Source organism: Hemicordylus capensis, chromosome 2, assembly GCF_027244095.1.
Source record: "Hemicordylus capensis ecotype Gifberg chromosome 2, rHemCap1.1.pri, whole genome shotgun sequence".
NCBI lineage: Eukaryota > Metazoa > Chordata > Lepidosauria > Squamata > Cordylidae > Hemicordylus > Hemicordylus capensis.
The window spans coordinates 338164051-338186203 of record NC_069658.1 but is presented as its reverse complement, the minus strand read 5'-3'; the positions used below and the strand labels follow the sequence as shown (position 1 = coordinate 338186203).

The following is a 22153-nucleotide window of genomic DNA, read 5'->3' as shown; positions in this document are numbered from 1 at the left end:
AAACTGAGATAAAATGAACTCCATCCCAGCCCATATGATTAGGAGAATGGAATACTAGGAGGGGAAGAGAGAAGGGCTCATTCAGCTCCCCAGCTGCATGTGGGCACGGCCAGCCTGGATATAACGTCTGAACTGTTCCCTTGCTTTTAAGTAATCCAGGGAGGCACGATCAATGTGGTGACAGCGGAAGGACCTCATGCTATTTTGCAAAAATCATAGAAAGCTCAGTACCAGAATTTGCCAATGCCAAAGTAATATTTGTATGTTAATTCTCTTAATCTGGAACTAAATGGCTACTGTGCATTTACCTTTTCTGTCTCATACCAAGCAGCATGGAAATTGGAATCCAGCATGAGGCAATGTTGAAACTGCAGCAGGGCCTCAGATTTCTGTCCCATCTCCAGGAGTACCTTTCCCTTTCTAAAAAAGCCCTGCAGAGGAATGAACACCACATTGCTCTGAACAGCAGTTCCCAAGCTTGCTAAACCTTCAGATTACTTCTGCTACTGCAGAAGCCTGCACATGGAAATGATTGCCTGCTGTGCTCACCAGTTACTTCTAACCAAAATATGATACAGAAACACACTTAAATGTAGAGACAGTGGTGGAATGAAACCATGAGGGGCTTTTGAATTCAGACACAAAGCTTTGGCAGCACCATGCCAAGCTCTCTGTCCTATCTCAGATTTAGATGACCTTACATGCAAAATGAGTGTGCATCTAAGATTGAGCTCCCTGCACAATCACAATCTGCTGCAGAGGATTCCAGAGTGTGTTCTAGGTCACAGGCTCAGTTAACTGTGATGGAGCTGTCTAAGGCCATTGAGAACTGAAAAGGAAGATTAGTAATTGGAACCCCTACTGGCCCTTTGGAGTAAAAGATATGCTGAAAAGCAGGGGTCCCAGTCACCAAGTACTAACCCACTGGTACCACATTTTGCCTTGGCCTTTCAGTTGGACAAGGGACTGGGAATTTATGTATCCAGGCAGACATTTAACAGGTGCAGTTCCCCTAATTACTTTCTAGAGGTTCCCCTGATGAATTTCTGCCTGATGCATCTCTGATCAAGGAGAAGCCTGGGTGCATGGAGCCTCACTTCTAAAGCCATCATCCTATACCAGACTGTACAAAGTCTTTACAGCTTATATGGTGTGGAAGTTAAGATGGGCACCTTAACTTGCCATCTCCATTCTTTATCGAGCACGAGTGAAAATGTAAAGCACCTTAACTCCCATCTTAAACCAAAAGTTTTTGGACTACTGAATATTATTCTAATTCCATGGGGTGATCAGTGCTTTGATTACTAGCATTTGAATGCTGTCCCTCAGCTTCTCAGTTTTATATAATTTTAATTAACTAATTAATATAATAATCATTATATTTAATTAATCAATAATTAATTGATTGATTAATAATTACAGAAACCAAAAAGACCTTCACCTGATCTGATACCATTGATCTAGACCACCTCCACTGTGTTCACTATAGTAGAAACCGGGGCTCTCTTTCCAGCCACTTCTGCCTTATTAGCTTGCTGACATGCAAGCAATAAGCTTGGCTGAACAAAGATTATGTATGACAAGAAGCCAGACAGCTTTCAGGGTGGGGATATATTTTTTTAACCCAATAAAGATGTCTAGGCACACTGAGCTTAACGAGCATTGACAAATGAACCAATTAGCATAATGGAGTGTTTACATTCTATATTTGAAACTTAACGCTTCATTGACAGATTTGGTTAGTGTGTTTCTGAACAAGATCCACCCAGTGAGACTGTCAGGAGAATTTCCAAGTTCATGATTATCAGTGAACAGCTGTACAAGGGCTACAGGCAAGGTGCTGACATTCAGAAGTTTCACATTCATTCCTATGCATCAGTGCCAGAATTGTGCCCTCTGTTCTCTCAGTGCAATTCGCAAGACAACAGAAATCTCTTGACCATCTGTTTACTACTTCTTGGTATTGTGGGTTTAGGTTGTTGTTGTTTTTTAACCTACTTTCCAGTAGACTTATGAGATCATCCGGAATTCTGTGTATGTGCCTGTCTGTGTGTGCTCCCACCCCAACAACTTTGCAATGACTGAACCAATATGAACCAAATTGAGTAGAGTTGTAGGGACACATAGGGACACCTCAACAGCATAGTTCATTATGATGTCATCCACCCCATTTCAAGATGGTGGGCACGTAAACATCTGAGGCACAAGTGGGCTAATATGTGAACTGCCTAACCGATTTGAACCAAATTTGCTACTGATGTAGGGACATATAGGGACAGCTCAAGGGCGTAGTTTGTAATGATGTTATCTACCCTGATGGTGGACACATGAACATTTGAGGTGCAAGTGGGAACTGATTTGGACCAAATTTGGTACAGTTGTAGGCACATAGGGACACCCCCAATGCATGGTTTGTGGTGATGTCATTCACCCTAATTCAAGATGGTAGATGCATGAACATTTGAGGTGCAAGTGGGCTAACTTGTGGACTGCTTAAGCACTTTGGACCAAATTCAGTCCAGTTGTAGGGACAGTGAAAGGAAAGTAGGAAGATTAGGAGGCTCTCCACATGAGCAGTACTGAGCTCTGTGAGGAGAGCGGGCTTAGCCCACTCTCCCCACAGATGAGCAGTTTCTCGTTGCTGGGCAGCCAGATTGGCCACCCACACTACTGGCTCCATCATGGAGCCCGTATGGGCTGCATGGATTGGGGGCTGCCCGGCCCTTGAAGTACCAGGATGCCCCGCACAAGTACATGGGACATTCTGAGGAGTGCCCCGAGACCAGGGGGCTTGGGGGTCTCCTCACGAGTTGCCACGACTCACAATTGGGAAAACGGGGTTAGTGGAACACTCGCTCTGCTAACCCTGTTTAAGGGGAGGGCTTCTTTGGTGGGCTAGCCTCCAGAGAACCACTGGGTTTGCCCGGTGCTTCTCACAATGGGGGGAAACCAGGCTCCTTATAGTCTAGTTTCCCCCAATCATGAGAACAGCCTCATTGTCTTACTAGAACATCTTGTTGTTGTTTTTTAATTATGCCACACTGTAGCTGTACAACTGTGGGCTCTGAACACAGGGGAGTTCAAGACATTCCTGTGGCATCATAAAAAAGCTGGAGTTTGGCAAGGACATAAGACCAAATTCTTTAACATTAAAAAATAAATAAATCAGGAAGTGGGGAAGAAAAGGGGCGACACGAAAACATCAAGGGAATTATCCTCGGTCAAAGTAAAGAAAGCTTTTGGAACACAGCTTTATAATAATGAAGCATCTGTTGTAAAAACATGTACTTAGAAAAAATAATGAAGCAGTTTCTTATGACAATCAAATACAATCACATAGATTCAGTTCTTGCTCTATTACAATCACAAATTCAAATCTGTATTCATAAGAAGAGGCACAGAAGAGGCTATCATGGGGATGCAGGTCTAGATAGAAATGTGGAGCTGAAATTTTTCTGTAGAAAAAATTTGATTCCTACAAATTCATTGTTTCTTAAAATGTATTACCTGTAGTAACAATGAATGGATGTCAATACAATACCATATGAGGCGAGTTTGGCAAGGTCAGAGTTGCAATTAATGTTTTTCAGGTGTTTATTCCTAGGAAGTATGTGAGAGAGTACATGTGTGTTTTATTGATTTGAGTATTTCAATAACAATAATGTCTTTCCACATAAAGTTTTGTTTCCATTCAATATTTAAACCACAGTAAATATCTTTATTGGTCCCCCCACAATCAAATCTTTCAGTTTAACTACTTGGTTACCTAGAAAACTTTAAGATATAGCATGGGAAATTAATATAGTGGTGGGTTTTTGTTTTTTAAAGCAGCCTAAATACATAGTTTAAATAGCATGCCAAATCAGATCACAATCTATTTAGGACACCAGGAAATGAACGTGGTTTTTTTGGGGGGGGGGGTTGAGAAAGAGAGAAATAATATGCACATTCTGAGGAAATGCATAGGGAGTTTTCCAGTTCACCATTTTCTGGAAAGTCTACATCTTTGGGTCTAGAACCTGTTTTGTCATAAGCCTTCTTCATAAAATTTGAATACATCATTACCTTGACCTCATTCTTTTAAAAATCAGTGCCGTATGACTGACAGAAATTGAGAGAAATCATCACCACAAATTCTTATGTTCAAAAAAACAAAGGTGCAAAGGATGTTTTTAAGAAACTATTTCAAAAAGCTCATACGCTCAAGAAGTGCTTTTGGTATAGGAAACTTGCTATCCATTGGGACTTCTTTCATACAAAAGGACAATAGGCCTACTGAAATATCTCCACATAATGATCTATCATGATCTCCAAGATATTTCACAAACATTCACTTACGTTTACCATAGCACTACCAAATTTGGACTGCAGAAGCACACTGTACTTGTACTTGGTTTTTTGCTCTGACCAGGATAGTGTTCTGTGGGTGGGGACTCCTGTGATTTCCCCATTGTCATGTATGGACCACCAACTGGTTAAGGTTAGTCTCACAGCCACAATCCTCCTCCACAGGAGTGAAGGACCTATTAGGATGGTCTACCCCAAAAGGCTATTGGAACCAAGAGGATTCCAAGAAGCCTTGGAAGGCTTTAAGATTGGCTCTGCCAATAATGCTGTTGATGCCCTGGTTCAGACTTGGAATAATGGACATGATTGCTCTCAAGTGCTCTCTCCACTTCTAAATTAGACGCTTGGTATATGGAAGAACTGCCACTTAATGGTGCAGTGGGGAAAGTAACCTGCCTAGAGAGCAGGAAGCTGTTGGTTCGAATCCCCGCTGGTGTGTTTCCCAGAATATGGGTAATTCCTATATCGGGCAGCAGCGATATAGGAAGGTGCTGAAAGGCATCATCTCATACTGCATGGGAGATGGCCGTGTTAAACCCCTCCTGTATTCTACCAAGAAAACCACATGACTCTGTGGTCACCAGGAATCAACTGACTCGATGGCACAACTTTTCCTTTCCTTTATATGGAAGACTATAAGCTCATGTCCAGCGGAATTGTCAAGGGTTGTTAGAGGGCTAGGACATGCCCTCCTCCCTTGAATGAGAATTTGGATCTACCAGTTACCTGTTGTGATATTTTAAGTGAGTTTTTTTGCATATAAAATCTCTCATATATGAGCTGAACTAGACTCTACAGTTTCTGCAGAATCTACTGTGGAGCTGTCCAGCAGCTCCCCTTGTATGGTTAAATTGGATCAATTTCAGTTTGTGTCTCCCGACAGAGGCGCTCTTACCCCTGGACTTCAGGGCCAAAGTCAAGGGCCTCCACATCCCCTGATGGCCCCTAAATACTCTTTAGTCTGTCATGAGTGGTGTGGTTTATGCCCTCAAGAACCTACATGTTAAAAAATGATACTTAACTTGTAGTGGGGGGGGGCCTCCAAAGGCCTTTAGGTCCAGGCTCCAAAATTACCTAGATGCACCTCTGACTCCCGATGATGTGGACAAGCTGCTTGGGACACTTTGCCTTACTACCTGTCCTCTTGATCCTTGCCCAACATGGCTTATACGGTTTAGGGTTAGGGAGCTTAGCATAGCTTATACAATTTAGCAGGGAGGTTATTGGAGAGGGTCTTGTTAAAATCATTAATGCTTCTCTAAGGGAGGGAAGGATGCCTCAATTGTCTCAAGGAAACAATTATTAGACCACTGTTGAAGAGACCTGCATTGGATCCCTCAGAATTGTGCAATTATAGGCCTGTCTCCAACCTCCCATGGTTGGGCAAGGTGACTGAGAGGGTGGTGGCATCTCAGCTCCAGACAGTCTTGGAAGAAGCAGATTATCTGGACCCATTTCAAACTAGCTTTTGAGTAGGCTATGGGGTTGAGATGATCTCTAATTAGGAATTGACAGGGGGAGTGTGATTCTGTTGATCCCTTTGGATCTCTTGGCAGTTTTCGATACCATCGACCATGGTATCCTTCTGGAGCATCTGGAGGGGTTGGGAGTGGGAGGCACTGCTTTGCAGTGGTTCCACACCTACTTCTCAGGAAGGTTCCAGATGGTGTCACTTAGAGATTGTTGCTCTTCAAAATGAAAGCTATTGTATAGGGCTTCATTTTATCTCCAGTGCTTCATCTACATGAAACCGCTGTGAGAGATCATCAGGGAATTTGTGCAGGGTGTTATTAATATACTGATGACACCCAAATCTATTTCTCCATGTCAACTTCATCAGGAAATGGCCTAACTTCCTAAATACTTGCCTGGAGGCAGTATTGCGATGGATGAGGGAGAACAAACTGAGATTGTATCCAAGCAAGACAAAGGTACTAATCGTGGAAGGTCGCAACTTAGGAAGTGGCTTAGATCTGCCTGTTCTGGATGCGGTTACACTCCTCTGGAAAGAGCAGGCATGCAGTCTGGGAGTACTTCTGGACCCAAACCTCTCCCTGGTTTCTCAGATTGAGGCAGTGGCCAGGAGGGCTTTCTATCATCTTTGGCCAGCTACATCCATTTATGGAGATAAACAAACTTAAAACGGTGATACATATGCTGGTAACATCCAGACCTGACTACTGCAATGTGTTCTATGTTGGGCTGCCTATGTACATAGTCCAGCAACTGCAGCTGGTACAGCTGGTCTCTGGTGTTACCCAAAGAGGTCATATTACAGCCATTTTAAAATAACTATACTGGCTGCCAATAGGTTTCTGGGCGGAATACAAAGTGCTAGTTATTACCTATAAAGCCTGAACAGCTTGGGTCTAAGGTATTTAAGAGAAAGCCTTCTTCTTCATGAACCCTGCTGCCTATTCAGATCATCTGGTGTGGTCTGGTTTGTGGCTGCTACCAGCTCAGTTGGTGGAAACTTGAACCTGAGCCTTTTCTGGGCTGCTCTGGAACTTTTGACAGCACTTCCTAATGAAATTAGAGCCTCCCCTTCTCTGGATTTTTAAAAGAAGGACCTGAAAACATACCTCGAACCCTGCCAGATGGTGATTTTACTTTGGAAGGGCAGGTGTGTGTTCGCATATCATCCAGATTTATGTTGAACTCCCTACGAGCTATTGGGGAACACTCTGTATAACATTCAGGGTTTTCATTGCACATTGGAGTGTAGCCTGATTTGTCTGGGGTAAAAAATTCCACTGTTTGCATTGGGTTTTGGGTCAAATTTGAAATATCTTATATGCCCCATAACTCTCAGTATTTCACCCCTCTTAATCCTATGGTAAAGCCTGCTGTCTGGGAAAGGCCCTGTTTAGCCAGGCTTTTAGTTTATAGTTTTAACATTTAAGTTTTAGAGTTTTATCTGTATTTTTAGCGGTTTTATTGTATTAATGTTTTAATTGTTGTTGTGCTTGTATATTGTGATCTATATTTTTAGTGGCTTTATTGTGTTAATTTTTTAACTGTTGTTGTGTTTTTACATTGTGAACCACCCAGAGATTTGCATATAGGGTGGTATAAAATTGTGTTAAATAAATAAAAATAAACAAACTGTGGAATACTTTTCCTCTGGAGCCTTCTCAAAGCCAGAGAATCTTACAGAAGTAGTGTAAAACCTTTTTCTTCTCTTGGCTTATGGGCCAGGGAATGAAAGGGCAATTTTAATCATTCAAATTGAATTTATGGTTTCAAAGTTACCTGTTCAGAGATGAGCAATCAATTACTCAAAAAAACCAACACCACCACAGTAAATAAAGGAATAAACAAATTTCCATGAAGGAAATGGCCTCTTCCACTTGATAACAAGACTGCAGTACAGTATCTCATCTCAAGCTGAGATACTTACCTGTTCTGCATCACTGCTTGTCTACATCCAAGGTATACATATTCGCTGTGGTCTACAACACAGAGCTGCCCAAACAACTCACCTCACAATCCTCTGGTTCTTGGGTACACAGCATCTCCAGATCTTCCAGAGCCTCTGGGTATCGCTGCAAAGCCATATATGCCTCTGATCGGTACAGCCTCAGCACAAGATCATCTGGAGCTACAGGCAGAAGCAGAATGGCAGTAGTGAAGTAACACTCGCAGATTAGCGTAAGATGGTGGAAACCTCTAAGACAGAATCAGCTTTAGTCTAGAACAGCATCCAGACTAACACTGGTCCTGAATAAGAATGCTTCATGCACACAATGGTTTTTGCTGAGCACCCCTTTTCCTCTGCTGCCCTCAATATACCTGAGGTTCCCCAGGTATTCCTCAGGGGAATATTCCTCAGGGGAATATTTTCAGAGGCACTGGGGGCAGCAGAAGAAAGGGAGGCTTGGTAAAAGTCATTGTATGCATGAAACATTGAATGTAAAATTAGCATTAGTCTGGATGCTGCCATTGACCAAAATCACCCGGGCAATGTGCTACACATAAAGGAATCGGTGTAAGTGACAAAACTGTGTAGCACCAAGTGAATTATGGTTCATCCAGACAGCTTGAGAGATCAGAAGCACTGCTCCCATAGTACATATGAGATGGGTCCTGCAACCTATGATGGTCTGCCAGTCAATACAGCTAACAGGGACCTGTAAAAGGGAGTCACAATTTGTATGGCTTTCTGTCTCTTTTCAAGAAACTTTCCAAATTCCTTGCTGTGTGTTACAGGGCTTGTTTCAAGAAATGGCCACCTAGAAACATATCTGGAACAGAGCAAGACATTCAGTATGTGCACACAGATGACAGTTTGTGCTATAGGCTTGAAGGGAAGAAGTACCATTTTCTCACAGTGGTCTTCATGGGACTTGTGCATCTTTTCTGGTCCACTTGTGCTTCCTCCACTACCATTGCCAACATGTATTTCATTCCCAAAGGCAACAATACTATACAGCCCACCTCATTCCATAAAGCATCATCAAGAGCATGAAAAACATACCTTTCTTTTTGCAGTTAAGAATCACGGATGCTGCACACTGTGGGCTGAGGACTATTTATTGAATGTGGGTACCCGTTCAGACCCTAGTCTTATTTTTCTGATCATCTATGAACTTTTCAACAGTGCTCCAGAGTCAGGTAAGTGCCATGTCATGGCATTCACTTGAGCAGGTGGGAATATAATAACTCAGGATTACTACAGAGCAAGGATTCCCAGACTTCCATTCCCAGATGTTGCTAAACTCCCATCATCCCCTGCCAGAATGGCCAAACACCACTGTGGCTGGAGATGATGGGAGTTGTAGTCCAATAACATTTGGGGAACCAAAGTTGGGAACTTCTGCTATAGAAGACATGTACATTAACGGAGTTTCAAGAGGTTTTGAAAGACATTGTGATGGCACAACGTACAGAGACATTTAAGTGTTGTCGTTAAATATAACTAGGGATTGAACACATTATTCCAAGTAACTTGTGGAAAGCCCATGTCACTCTGGATCTTATTTGGCCCTCTTGTTTACTGTTATTTAGAATAAAATACAGTAACCATCTCTCAGCTAATTTCCTCTTTGTTCAGATTCATCACATTCCTTTTTCTAAACCCAGTGTCTTATGCAAGCATGCAGTTATACAGTTCAGCAGAATCTGACACTGCCTATCAGCTCTGTGCTTTTAAGGACAAGACCTATCGGTTTTTGAGTTAAAGAGATACAGCTGAAGCATTTTACCATGGGGTGGGGGTGAGGGGTGGGACGGGACCTGCTAGTCTGTGTGGCGCTTGGGCTGTAAATGGAGCCCCTCAGCCCTATCCTGTAAATGTCCGCAATAAAAAATGCTCACAGCTGCATTTGCTGTAGTGATTCACCTATCAGTACTGCAGCAGTGATTCACCTATCAGTACTGCAGAAAGTGGTTATACAACAACAGTTTCCATTGCAGAGATGTTGAAAGAATGAGGAACACTGAGCACAGAGAATCCATATTTAGCATGGCATGGGTCACATTCTCCGCTAGCATCAATCAGCTAAAAATCTGACCCTTGCTTCTAACTTTAAATTTGGAAACTCTGAACTAAACCATCTAATCTGTTGCCAGGAAGTTCTCTGAAATGCTCTTAGACATGGACATTTAGAATCCCCTTTGTGATCAAACCTCTCTGGCAAAATCCACCACTGATTCCAAAATGACAGAGATAATAAATAAGTAATCAGCTCTCCCTACTGAGAACTTATAGCAACGCGCGCACACACACACACACACACACACACAGAGTCTCCACAGACTCATCAACTCTCTTGAATGCGGACTTTATGCAAGGTGGAACACAGGAGTGTGTCTTGAGTTCCGCACAGCATGTAGAATGTTTGTGTATAGACTTAGACCTTGATACATACAAACAACCCCACTTCGTCACAAAAATGGGTTGGATGGATAGCATGGAAAGAATCACAGAATTTTAGAGAGCAGGAAAAGACCTTTGGTCTTCTAGTCCAACTGCAAATGGATTACTTATATAAAGCACAACTGCTGTATATGCACTGAATGTAAAATATGGATAAATGAATACACACATGTTACAGATCAACAATCATGTGTGAACTGTACACCAATTACATGCACATTGAACACAATGTTGAATGTTATGGAGGAAGTGGAAATCAGGATCATATCCACTGACTGACATCCAGACTTACTCTATTAAACTTAAGCAGTCCTTTAGAGCTATTCTTGAGTGGTACTATTGAGTAACTTCATCTGGATGTCAGCCACTGTCCCTGATCCCAAGCCTCCTTCATCTGGAAGACTGAATAGACCCTACACACATGTATACGTTGTATTCATGTAGGCTCCTACTATGTAGTTGAGAACTCTGCAACAGGTAAGGTCACTGACGGAACCCATGCATACAGCTATATGTACATAGGATCTATTCAAACCTTGATGTGCATGCATGGAGAATAAGAGCAGGGACAGTGGGCACAATCCTGATCTCCCCCGCCCTCACACATTAACTGAACATATGACAACAAATACTGTGACAGTGGGGGGCTGGGAAGCCTTCAAAACAGAAGAAAGTGAACAGGTGAGGGATGGAGGAGACTATTAAAAGGACTGTAATAAGCTGTCTCAACACTATTTTATTAGTGTGCCAAACATCTCTCAGCACCAGCATTTAATCATTCATACATTGAAAGCCAAGATGATCACAAAAAGTCTTTTAATGGTACTGCTTTAGAGATTCCTTAATCTCTAAATGCATACCACTTATGTCTGCATTACCCATTAACTATTTATTTAGTCTTTATAAAGAATGACTAAAATGAAAGCTAAGCATACGTAACAAGCAAGACATGTTTTACTTTCACAACTTCTACTACTAATTATTATTATTATATACCACTTATCGACAAAAAAGTTCTCAAAGCAGTTTATGGTTGGAAATGTCCCTCTTGAGATGCCAAATCCAGGTTTTGTGTGGAGTATGTTAATGCAAGATAGGCCACTATGACTAAGTTGACCCTGGGGTCTTTGGGCAGTAAGCCTCATGGGAGTTCTTCACACAGCAAGCTTTACCATGAGTTTTCTGCAAGGCATTACTGTGTACTCGAAGTTGTCCCAAAAAGCTGTTGCAAAAAGTGGATTTTTTTTACTCCAGATATAAATTGGGCTGCACTCCAACCCAAATTGTGTGTGAAGTGCTTCCCGATAGCTCTCAGGGACTTTGGGGTAAATCTGCCCAATATGTGAATGCACAGCCTCCATTCCAGAGGAGATGCAAGCTAAAGGGCTTTAAAAGCCCTGTGTGAAAAACTCCATGAGGACTCAAAGGCCAAGATGGGCTAGGGCAAAGAGATTTGGGCTGAGGGCAAGGAACATCTTTAAGGCACTGAGCACATGCCCTTGCCAAACTTACATAAGAAGTTCAAGCTTCTCAGTCATTCCAGGCTCCACTCCAGTACAGTGTCAGATTGGCTGTACTTAGCTGGTGGAAGTTTCTCCCAGTAGCTGCCCATATGCATCTATAAAAATGTGGCTGCTCTCCCCATCAGTGGTAGATCTAGGTTTACTCTCTCAGTTGGCTACATGAACCAAAGGAGGAAAGAAAGTAGCAGTGAACATGGCTTCCCCTCCATATTTGACCAACTCTCACCAGCCTGTTGGTAACTTGAGGAAATGTAAAGTGCCTTGAGCATCATTCTTGTTTTGTAGACCTGATCAGAAGATTGCTTCTCAAACTCCAAACCATACTTCTGCAAGAAGTCCTTTGCTCTGCAGAGGCCAACTCTCTTGCTTATGCAAACTAATCTTGAAAGGTGCTCTCTTGGATGAGGATCCTGTGTTGACATGCACGTCTGGAAGTTACCCACACAATATGACCTTGTGCCACTTTTCAAAATGGTTACTAGCAAAATTAATGTGTGGCGAAGTCTATGAAGGCTATGCATATGTAGTTGACATCAGACACATTACCCCACAGTTCAATCCACAACATGCCTCATCAAAAAGATGCATGAAGCAAGACTTGTAAAGACTGAGGGCTGCCAGCTGGCCAACTTTGGGGTGTCTGAGATACACAGGGGATGCTACAGGCCAGTGACAAAATACAAAGAATCTTGCATAACCCAAGAACAAAGTCCCTTCAAGTTAACAGCATATATCACAATGGTTAGTATGTGCTTTTCAAATGAGTCTAGCAAATCTGTGTGAGGGAAGATGCAGTAGCAGCCTAGCAATTGTGCTCATTCTCACAACCATATGGAGGTGGGCTGGAGGGAAAGTACACTTCTACCTCATGCCTCCCAGACGACCAGAGCCTCCTTGGGCTCTGCAACTCGCGTGCCCACACAAATCTGCAGCAGTGTTCTCCACTGCTGAAATCAAGAGCTGGGGCCTCCACATATACTACAATGCAGTAGAGAGGCAGCCCTCAGTTCTGCAGCAGCTCTATTCAACCTGGCCCTGCAAGCCACAGGATTCTATGGTTGACAGCCAACTGCTGCCCGGGAGCAAATTAAAGACATGCACCAACACAGACAAATGAAGAAGGAACTCCATTTTCCTCCTACCTAACTTTTAACCTGAGTAGTGGATCTGGGTTACCCAGGTTTGGAGCTGCTGGGTCAGGAGGCCTCCCAGCCCAGCTCGGCTCCCTAAAAGACCACAGATTCCTAGGTTGACTCTGTCCCATCCAGGAATCTGTGGTTGTGAGAACAGGCTCACAGTCTCATGTCTTCAACTACAGTCTCATGTCTTCAACTACACTAAATGCTGTCAATGTATACTCTGATTAGCTGTGTGGTGGAAGCCTAAAGTAGTCTGGGAAGCACAGTGTATTTTCATTGGCTATGCTCTGTGATTCCCCACACATTGCTTTGCTAGAGCATCATGCACCTAACTGACAGCTTTTTCTCCTCCTTCAAACTAAGGCCTTGACACAAAGGCAGAATATCAAGGAACCTGAGTCTAGTGGGAGGAGAGCTGGTCTTGTGGTAGCAAGAATGACTTGTCCCCTTAGCTAAGCAGGGTCCACCCTGGTTGCATATGAATGGGAGACTTGATGTGTGAGCACTGCAAAATATTCCCCTCAGGGGATGGAGCCGCTCTGGGAAGAGCAGAAGGTTCCATGTTCCCTCCCTGGCTTCTCCAAGATGAAAGAGAGAGATTCCTGCCTGCAACCTTGTTGATGTGTGAGGTTGCATATGATTTGATGTGTGAGCACTATGAGATCTTCCCCTCAGGGGATGAAGCTGCTCTGGGAAGAGCAGAAAGGTTTCAAGTTCCCTCCCTGGTATCTCCAAGATAGGGCTGAGAGAGATTCCTGCCTGCAACCTTGGAGAAGTCATTGCCAGTCTGTGTAGACAATACTGAGCTAGATGGACCAATGGTCCATATACTCAGTGAAGCTGTTCTCACAACCAGGGGAAATCGGGCTAAGGCCCTAAGGCTAAGGCCCAATTTCCCCTGGTCGTCTGCTGCCACAGGAGCCGCGTGGCTCCCAGCAGCAAACCTCAAAAAGTACCCCTCCCCTTAAACGAGGTTAGCAGAGCGAGTGCTCACTAACCCCATTTTGTTGATCGTGTGCTGCCGCGCCACAGCTCCGCGCCATGGCAACATACAAGGAGACCCCCACCAGGAAGCTGAAACAAGCCTCCTGGCCCTGGGGGTCTCGGAACAACTGGCCCCCGATCCCCATCACCCCTGCTGGCTCTGAAATGGCTTCCTGCCCGTGTCCGGGGTGAGCGTGCTAAGCCCACTTTCCCTGCACTACCCCGAATGGCGCTTCACATCAATTGTGTGAAGCGCCTCAGTATATGGCAGCTTCCTATGTTCCTAGGGGTTAACAGTCTCCTAAAACTACTACAAGCAACAAACCCTCCAGTAGTTATAAGGAGACAGACCTTCACCCTTTTGTTTGCTTGCTCACCTGTTGTGTCTTGCAAAACCCTACATCAGGGTTTCTTAACCTTGGTGCCCCAGATGTTGTTGGACTACCACTTCCATAACCCCCAAGCAAAAGCCATTGCAGCTGAGGATTCTGGGCATTGTAGTCCAACAACTTCTGGGCTGGGGGCCCAAGGTTAAGAAACCCTGCTCTACATCACAAACTTCAGCTTGTTGGGGGGAATAAAGGAGAGAGAACCGAAGCTGCAGATCTTGCCACATGTCACCACCAACAAAATTTCTTTCTGTGCCTGTAATGCCTGCTGTCAAGATGCAAACATTTTGTATCTAGGACCTGTGTGTGAACAGGGGTTGAGGATTTACTCCCTGGCTTAGGGTTGCCAACTAGGGACTTTTATAGAGGGCATGCAACTATTTGGGGGACCAAAAGACTTCCTTTTTTTCTTTTGCATTAGGAGGAATAGAGAGTATTTTGGAGACCAAACAACATTTTTGCATTTATTGTGGTGTCTGAAGTCTCACAATTCTAGGAATAATAGCCTTTTGCTAAAATAGTCCATTAATTGGACTATTAAAAAATGCATCTAACCATAGATTCTTCTAAAATACCTTTTACATACATACTTTTCATGTAATACACACTTGTGTCTGTACTTCCTCTAAATAATCCATCAAACCATTATCAAAGACTTACACAACACAGCCCAAGGAGTTTGCAACTATGGAATAATTAGCTTGATGGAAGCAGTAGATGGAATCTCTTGGCCAGAGATTTAAAAGGAGGCCATACATTGTTGTCCATTAGCACACAATTTTCAGTTAGCAAATATACTTATGTATGACCTAAATGGATTACAATGTGTGTGGTTTTTTAAAAAAGAAATATTTATTTTATTTTATTTATTTATCAAATTTGTACACCACTCCAAACTTTCATCTCTGGGCGGTTAACAATAGCATAAAACAAGTTAAAAACATATACAAAAACTTAAAACAATTTAACAAAAATAAACCAGATGCTGGTTGAAACTCTTATACAAATACAACCTTGACAGCTTAGCTGCTCCAAGTCATTTTTACTTTGTTGTAAAATGTAGCAAAAAAGATAACCTGCACTGTCATTATAAGCCATTACAAGCAATCAGGGGCGGGGGGAGAGAGTATTAGAAATGCAGTCTAACCTGCCCAAAATCAATTGGATTGCAACAGGGCAGAAAGGACATATTGCCTCTTTTGTCTGCAAAATTGTTCACAGTTCCTGAAGAGCAACTGATTTCAGACTTTGGAAACAAGGCTGCAAGGTGTGTGTGTAATACTTATGTAAACAGCCGTGAGAGCTGTAGGTTTTCATTTTCACCCCACCGACCCTGAAAAATCCTTCAAAAAATAATTAAAGCAAAAAAAGATAGGAAAGGTTCATTTTACCTAAAATCAGCAACATTTTAAAATGACCCAAACAGTTTTGTTGTTGTTGAACCTTCAGGGAAAGTTCTGGGATATTCCCCCCACCCCAATAATAAGAAATTTGAGGAAACGTTGAAAAAAGCAAGTGCAATTTTACAGAAGTGAGTTGAATGTCTTACTATCTTTATAAATGATGCTTAGCTCTGGAACGGCAAGAGTCCCCAGATGCTACATGAGACTGAAACAATAATAAATGCAAATTATGAAGCGAAGAAGAATAGAACCAAGTCTCTTTCAATGAGGTGATGAAATCACTGATGACTAGCCTGGGGAATTTTCATAAGCATGCTAATGTATTTTGTGTAACACTTACTTACTTACTCACTCACTCACTGTATATACTGCCCTTTATGTTATGTCATTGCTTAAAGATTTAAGTGTATAAGACCACTCTTTTTCAAGCAGGCTGCACTGAACTGGACACGGGGTTGCCTCCTTTTTCTTAACAAAGCTTATGTGCCTTTAGCAGCAGTGGGACAGGCAAAAATGCAGAATGTGGAATTCCTCATAGGATGGAGCAACTCCTCATGCAGCAAGTGGGAACTCTGCCCCTGTTGAATATCTACCTGTCATACGGCTGCAAAAAGGCACAGAGCCTGTGTCAGAAAAAGCATACAACCCAAACTGACAAGATTTCAGCAAACTATACAATACTAAGGAAGACAGAGCGAGGATTCTCACCATGGAGAAATATCACCTGGTCTAGATTGCCAGCATATGAGAAGAACGCTCTCACAAACTGTCTGTCTGCACACATAAATTGTCAATATAGTATTTATTGGCAATGTATGACAATAACAACAACAATAATAATCAGTTGTGGGCTGCTAAGATCTTTTACCATGATTGAATGTATTTATCTAGTGGTTTTGAGAGCCAGTTTAGTCCACAACAGAAACAGGAAGAGGATTCTCTGTGCAATGGCTCATGACACAGTTAAAGATTTTGAACTGCAGAGCCTTTTCTACTTGGAAAATAAGAATACAGTTGCACAAGTGCAGCAAAAACAATACTTCCCCTTAATGAAACTTTTAAAAGATGTTCAATTCCTCGAGAAATCCTAACAACTGTTAGTTATTCACATCTTGCATTGATATGTTGAACAGAATACACTATCTACAGAGAAGTATTGACAAGAAATTCATGACCCAAAATAAGTGAGTTATAGCAATGTTTTTTATGCTGCCCACCAATTATCATTATAGTGATCAAAATCTTCATGCCATGCTTTTTGAAACCACAGTTGAACTTAAAGTGGTAAATTAAAGGAGTTCATCTTCATACATTTAGGCAATAATCTGAACTCCCCAACCTGCTCTTCTCTTTAATATACCTAAAGTCATAATCTAGGTCTGACTTTGCAGGTAGATAAAGTCAGTGGCTGTAAGCCAAATTAAGTAACTAATCAGTAAAGAAAGGAAAGATTGTGCCATTGAGTCAGTGTTGACTCCTGGCAACCACAGAGCCATGTGCTTTTCTTGGTAGAATACAGGAGTAGTTTGCCATTGACTTCTCCCATGAGATGATGCCTTTCAGCACCTTCCTATATCACTGCTGCCCGATATAGGTGTTTCCCATATTCTGGGAAACACACCAGTGGGGATTTGAACCAACAGCATCCTGCTCTCTAGGAAATGAATCAGTAGTTCCCCTGAAATTTATTGGAACAGGTTAGTAATGACTCATTTGTCCCACTAATTTCAGTGTGCCTATTCATGAGTAATTTAGTCTGGATGTGAATAATCTACTCATCTAGACCAGGGGTTCCCAACCTGTACTCTAGATGTGGCTGAACTACAACTCCCATCAACCCAGCTACAATTTACTGTGGCTCGGGATGATGGGTGTTGTAATTCAGCAACATCTGAAGCATCACTGATTGGGAACCCCTGGTCTAGACCATGTAGTATTTAAGGGTGACCTCCGCATACATACCTCACTGATTCAGATTCCTCCCATTGCAGAAATATGGATGCTCTTGCATTATTCTTCATTTGTTAAGAGCCTCCTTATAAAACACAGCCTGTCACTTTGTAATGACTTGAGGAAAGGGTACAGGTGTTTCAGACAGGTGACACTAATATACTGGAAAACTCTTTCCAGCTTCATTTCTTACCTTTTAAACATGCTGAAGATCAACAGTTATTTAGGATTACCAAATTTTTCCCCATTTATAAAGACACTTTGCCTTCAAGAGCAGCATAGGTGACACTTTCCCCTTCACTGTTTACCAATGTTTGGGAAAGCTGATGTCTGCCACAGTTGTTAAAGGCACAAATCCTCTATCAAGATAAAATTATGCCTCAACAATCACAGAATTCCTTGGGTTAAGAGGCAAAAGAAAGCTTCCTCAAGGAAGAAAATAGCATTGAGATTCAGCACTTTGTGTTCCTCTTTCTGTGCAGAACAAAAAAAAATGGGGTTCTTCAGATTCCCACTCAATAGACTTGGACAAGCCACTCTGAATCAGGCTAACTCGTCTAACAGATTTGTTTAGAGAGCTAAACTACAGCCATGATAAATGGTAGTCCTGGACTACTATGAAAATCTGCCCTGGTTCATTTTTGTCATTGGTAAGAAGCAAAGGTAACCACATGCTCCATAACTTATATACTGATCAGCAAGTTTGACAGCAGATCCTGCTCTACTGAGCACAATCCAACATTTAGAAGGTCCCAATGAAGTACTACCTCAAAAGGAAAGTGACTGCCCTATAGGCAGATACTTTTTTAAAAAATCTAGTTGTATAAGCAGTTTTCTGCTGCCATCTCTGTGGCATAAGTTATAAAAAGCAAGACTGTCAGAAGTTGATTGGTGGTGTCAGGGAGGAAAACAAGATAGCCCTTTTGCCAGTAAGTGGATAAAATTCCATGGAATTTGGATATGCCAAATTCCATCCCACTGCTGTCAAGTCTCCCAGAAAGCAAGTAACTCGGCTATACACTGCTCTCAAGCATTGTCCCTTGCTGCTTATACAATGCAGCCAGCGATATGGTGACAAGTTGCATAACCAGCAACTGTTGGGTGTGTTTCTTAAAATGTAGGCGCCGAGAAAACCCTTGAGTCGCAGGGATCTTTCAGTGCCCCACACTACTCAGTGAGCATCCGTAAAGAAGCAGCACACAATACTTACCCAGCCCGATTCCTTTCTGAACGGTCCTCAGTGCTCCCCTGTAGTCTCTGTTCTCCAGCAGCTCCTGCAAGTCGGTTTTCAACCTGGCCACTTTGGTGTCTTTATCCAAGCATTTCTCCAGCAAGCTACAGAGCAGGACGTTGCAGGTCACTGTCCGCAAGCCCAAGAGGGTGAGTTTTGCCCCACAGAGCTGGCACTTGGAGGGCAGATCCTCGCCCAAGCACCTTCTGCAGAAGGAGTGCCCGCACGAAACGGTCACCGGGTCCCACAGAACCAAGTGGCAAGAAGGACAGAGAAAAACCTCCATAGCTCTTACTCCGGCAAGAGTAAGCAGGAGGGAGCTAAAGAGATCCTCCCAGAGCAACCTGCAAAGAACAATCGCCTCCAAAAAGGAGCGACATCGAAGAGGTACAAATACCGGCAGGAGGAGGAGGAAATGAGGAAGGCGGGGGAGATCCCTTTAAAACCAGAAGTCCTGCGAGCAACTCGGCGCGGAAACAGCGACTCTTATTATTTTCGTGTTGCCTGATGTTATCTCCTGTGGGGCAGTGGTGGTAGTGGGGGGATATTCACGGGGGCGGGAGCGGGGAGAGACCGGGTGAGGTTAACCTTCCTTCTTTTTGTCCCTTCGGCATGAACAGGAGCAAGCTCTTAAAGGCGCAGGCTCTTCCCTCGCAGTTTCCGATACAGACGGGAAGAACTTTTCGTTTTTTCAAGGGCATCGAGAAGCTGGATCAATGAAAGTAGCTTCTGGTTTCACTTTCTTTATGCCTTTGGCTAGCTATGCCACTATTTTGTTTCACCTTCTTCCCCGCCCGCCCCGCCCCCGCGCCATTCAGGAAAGCCACCTGCTCAACCCCTCGCCCACGACGACACAACTATCCTGCTGCAAAAATCCATCCCGACAGAAACCAAAGCAGGAAGGGAGAAATCGCCCTTTAGCCCAGCCAGCAGCTCTTTGGGACCTCCCTTGCTTGCTTCTCCTTTCCTCCTACTGCTGGAGTCGGCGTGGACACAAAGCTAACAGGTTCCTTTTGAAGATGCCAATCCGGGACTTGACTGGGTTGCTGCTTGATTTGTTCAAGTCCTTTTCACTCCCTTTCAACTCTTGAGCGTTTATCCCTGTGACAAACTCACGGTGAACATCAGCTGATCGGTTCGTTCCAGACGCTGGGAAGACGCAACGAACAGAACAGATCAGCAGGTTTCCTTCCCGCGCCCCTAGGGTCATCCACCGGTTGCCCTTTCCTCTCCTCGCTAACACTTTGCACTGGGGCGGGGGGGGGGCGGGGGGCGTGGAAGAGGGCTGGGCCCTTTTCTTGGTTAGCCGAAGCGCTGGGGTAATAAGGGAGAAGTCTAGCGGCGTGGGAAGGGTAGGTAAAAGATGGTCACTGTTTAAGGGAGGCGCAGCATCGTGCCCATTCTTGTTGGCGTTCAGCCCCACTCACTCACACTTTTGCCCCCTCCCTCGTCAGCTCGCGGAGAGCATTTTTTTACCTTCCGTACACACATAATTTCAAAACAAAAAGCCCGTATATTACATAAAAATCTGGAGCAACCCCATGTGATGGGGACGGAGAGCTGCCCCATTGGCTGCCGGCTAAGGCCCGCCTCTGTTGTGAAACAGACGTTGCGGGCTGCGTTTCATAACCTTTGAGATGAGGAGCTGGAGTTTGTTTAGGGGGTGAGTGAGGAGATCGGGAGAAGTGCGCAGGGGAGAGAAGAAAGCGATCCCACGCAGTGTTGGGACTTTTTCACGAGCAGCCCTCTCTCGGTTCAGAGCGCTGGAGGCTCGGTTGCCAAGCAGAGCGAAATGGTGGCTGCTGCTGCTGCTCTTCGGGCATGTAGTTTTGCAAGCGTTCCGCTGTGTCGGTTTTGTAATGTATTGCATCTCTGTTTCTCAGAGGCAGCCCTTACTCAACACATGGCCCTCTGCCTGGCGTCACTTTCTTATGCTTTATTGCATAAGATAAATGGTGAAATGACGAGTTCTGAAACACACTTTTATTGATATGCCGAGTACAGGCTGTACCAAGCGTTAAATAAACGCGCGCACAGACTAACAGCACGATCTTAAGTATGATTGCTGCTCCCAAGTAAATGGTGATATCATTGAGGCCTAAGGGCTCTTAATGCTTGGTGTCAAGGAGCAAACTCCATTTGGATTCAGTGGAACTTACTTTTGAGGAAGGATTGCTTAAACATGCATGTGGTATATAGCTGTAATTTTGTGCACACTTACACGGAAACAAATCCCATCGAATGTAATGGACAAAGGACTGCAACATTGTTTCATAAGCCCAAGAGGACTTCGTACTTCCTTGTCCAGTAGCCCACTATGCTAGGCAAATTAGTTTTGAAAGAGGGTGTTTCAGATGCAGTTTGCAGTCATGCAAGTCACACATGGTGTCGGAAGGAAAGAAAGTCCAAAATTCCACTGGGCTAGCAGAAGTCCTTTGCAGGAGCCTAAGACACTATTTGGATCCAAGCCAGTGAGGCAGGGGCATAACTATAATAGGGCAAAGGGAGACAGTTGTCTGGGGGCCCACTGCTTTGGGGGGCCCTCAGAGGCAAGTCACATGACTGACTCCCCCAGCCACGCACCCACCCAGGCTTCCTTCAGTTGTATTCATCCTCCGAGGCTTGCTGCCAAGCAAACATGCACAGGATCGGCCTGGAAATATGTTGTGCAGCAATTAAGGCTACAAAACTACACAGTCATCTGAAAGTATGCCTTGATGAACATGAGGGAACTTACTTCTGAGTAAGCATGCATAAGATTATGTTGTAAGACTAGTATTTTTATTAGACTACCAAAAAAAATCCTGTATGCACACATCTGTTAAGTAAAGTAGAATAATGCAAGAGTTGCATTAGCAAACCTGATGCGGGATGACTCTGTGCTGAATAGGGAATTCTCAGCACATTGGTGTGTGTGTGTGTGTGTGTGTGTGTGTGTGTGTGCGCGTGCCTCTTTCTCGTTCTTTTTCTAAGTAAATGTGAATAGGACCAGGCTGTACAGCTGCAATCCTAAACACACCAGCTAAGTCCCAATGAATTCTGTGGGACTTATTTTAGGGATATAGCTGGTATCCAAAACAGTCTAATATGGGTACGCCTAACAGGAACACCCACACAGCATTGGTCCCAGTCGTGCTCCATGATCTCAATGAAGGGCGGGCAGAACACCCAGACTCTGGCGCTCGCCCGTGACCAGTGACATGTTTCTGCTCTAACAGAGCACTTCTGGGCAGGCTCTGAAAAGTATTTGTGTTCATGAGTAACTGCCCATGTTTCAGGGAGAACATGGAGCACCACTGGGACTAGTGC

The 22153-nt window shown here is 43.7% G+C and overlaps 1 protein-coding gene across 3 annotated transcripts in view; it reads right to left on the bottom strand.

Moving 5' to 3' along the window:
* The window catches only part of LOC128342861 (LON peptidase N-terminal domain and RING finger protein 1-like), a 62050-nt gene extending 41718 nt beyond the window's left edge, over nt 1–20332 (bottom strand). The window contains exons 1-3 of one of the 3 annotated variants that reach the window (XM_053290905.1): nt 18824–20332; nt 7830–7948; nt 309–431 (exon numbers count right to left, since the gene is read on the bottom strand). In XM_053290905.1, coding sequence (XP_053146880.1) covers nt 309–431; nt 7830–7948; nt 18824–19130 — 549 coding nt within the window. In that variant the 5' untranslated portion in view covers nt 19131–20332. The remainder of the gene's footprint in view (nt 1–308; nt 432–7829; nt 7949–18823) is intronic. The other 2 variants (XM_053290906.1, XM_053290904.1) reach the window with 2 other exon arrangements.
* Between the last annotated feature and the right edge of the window lie 1821 nt (nt 20333–22153).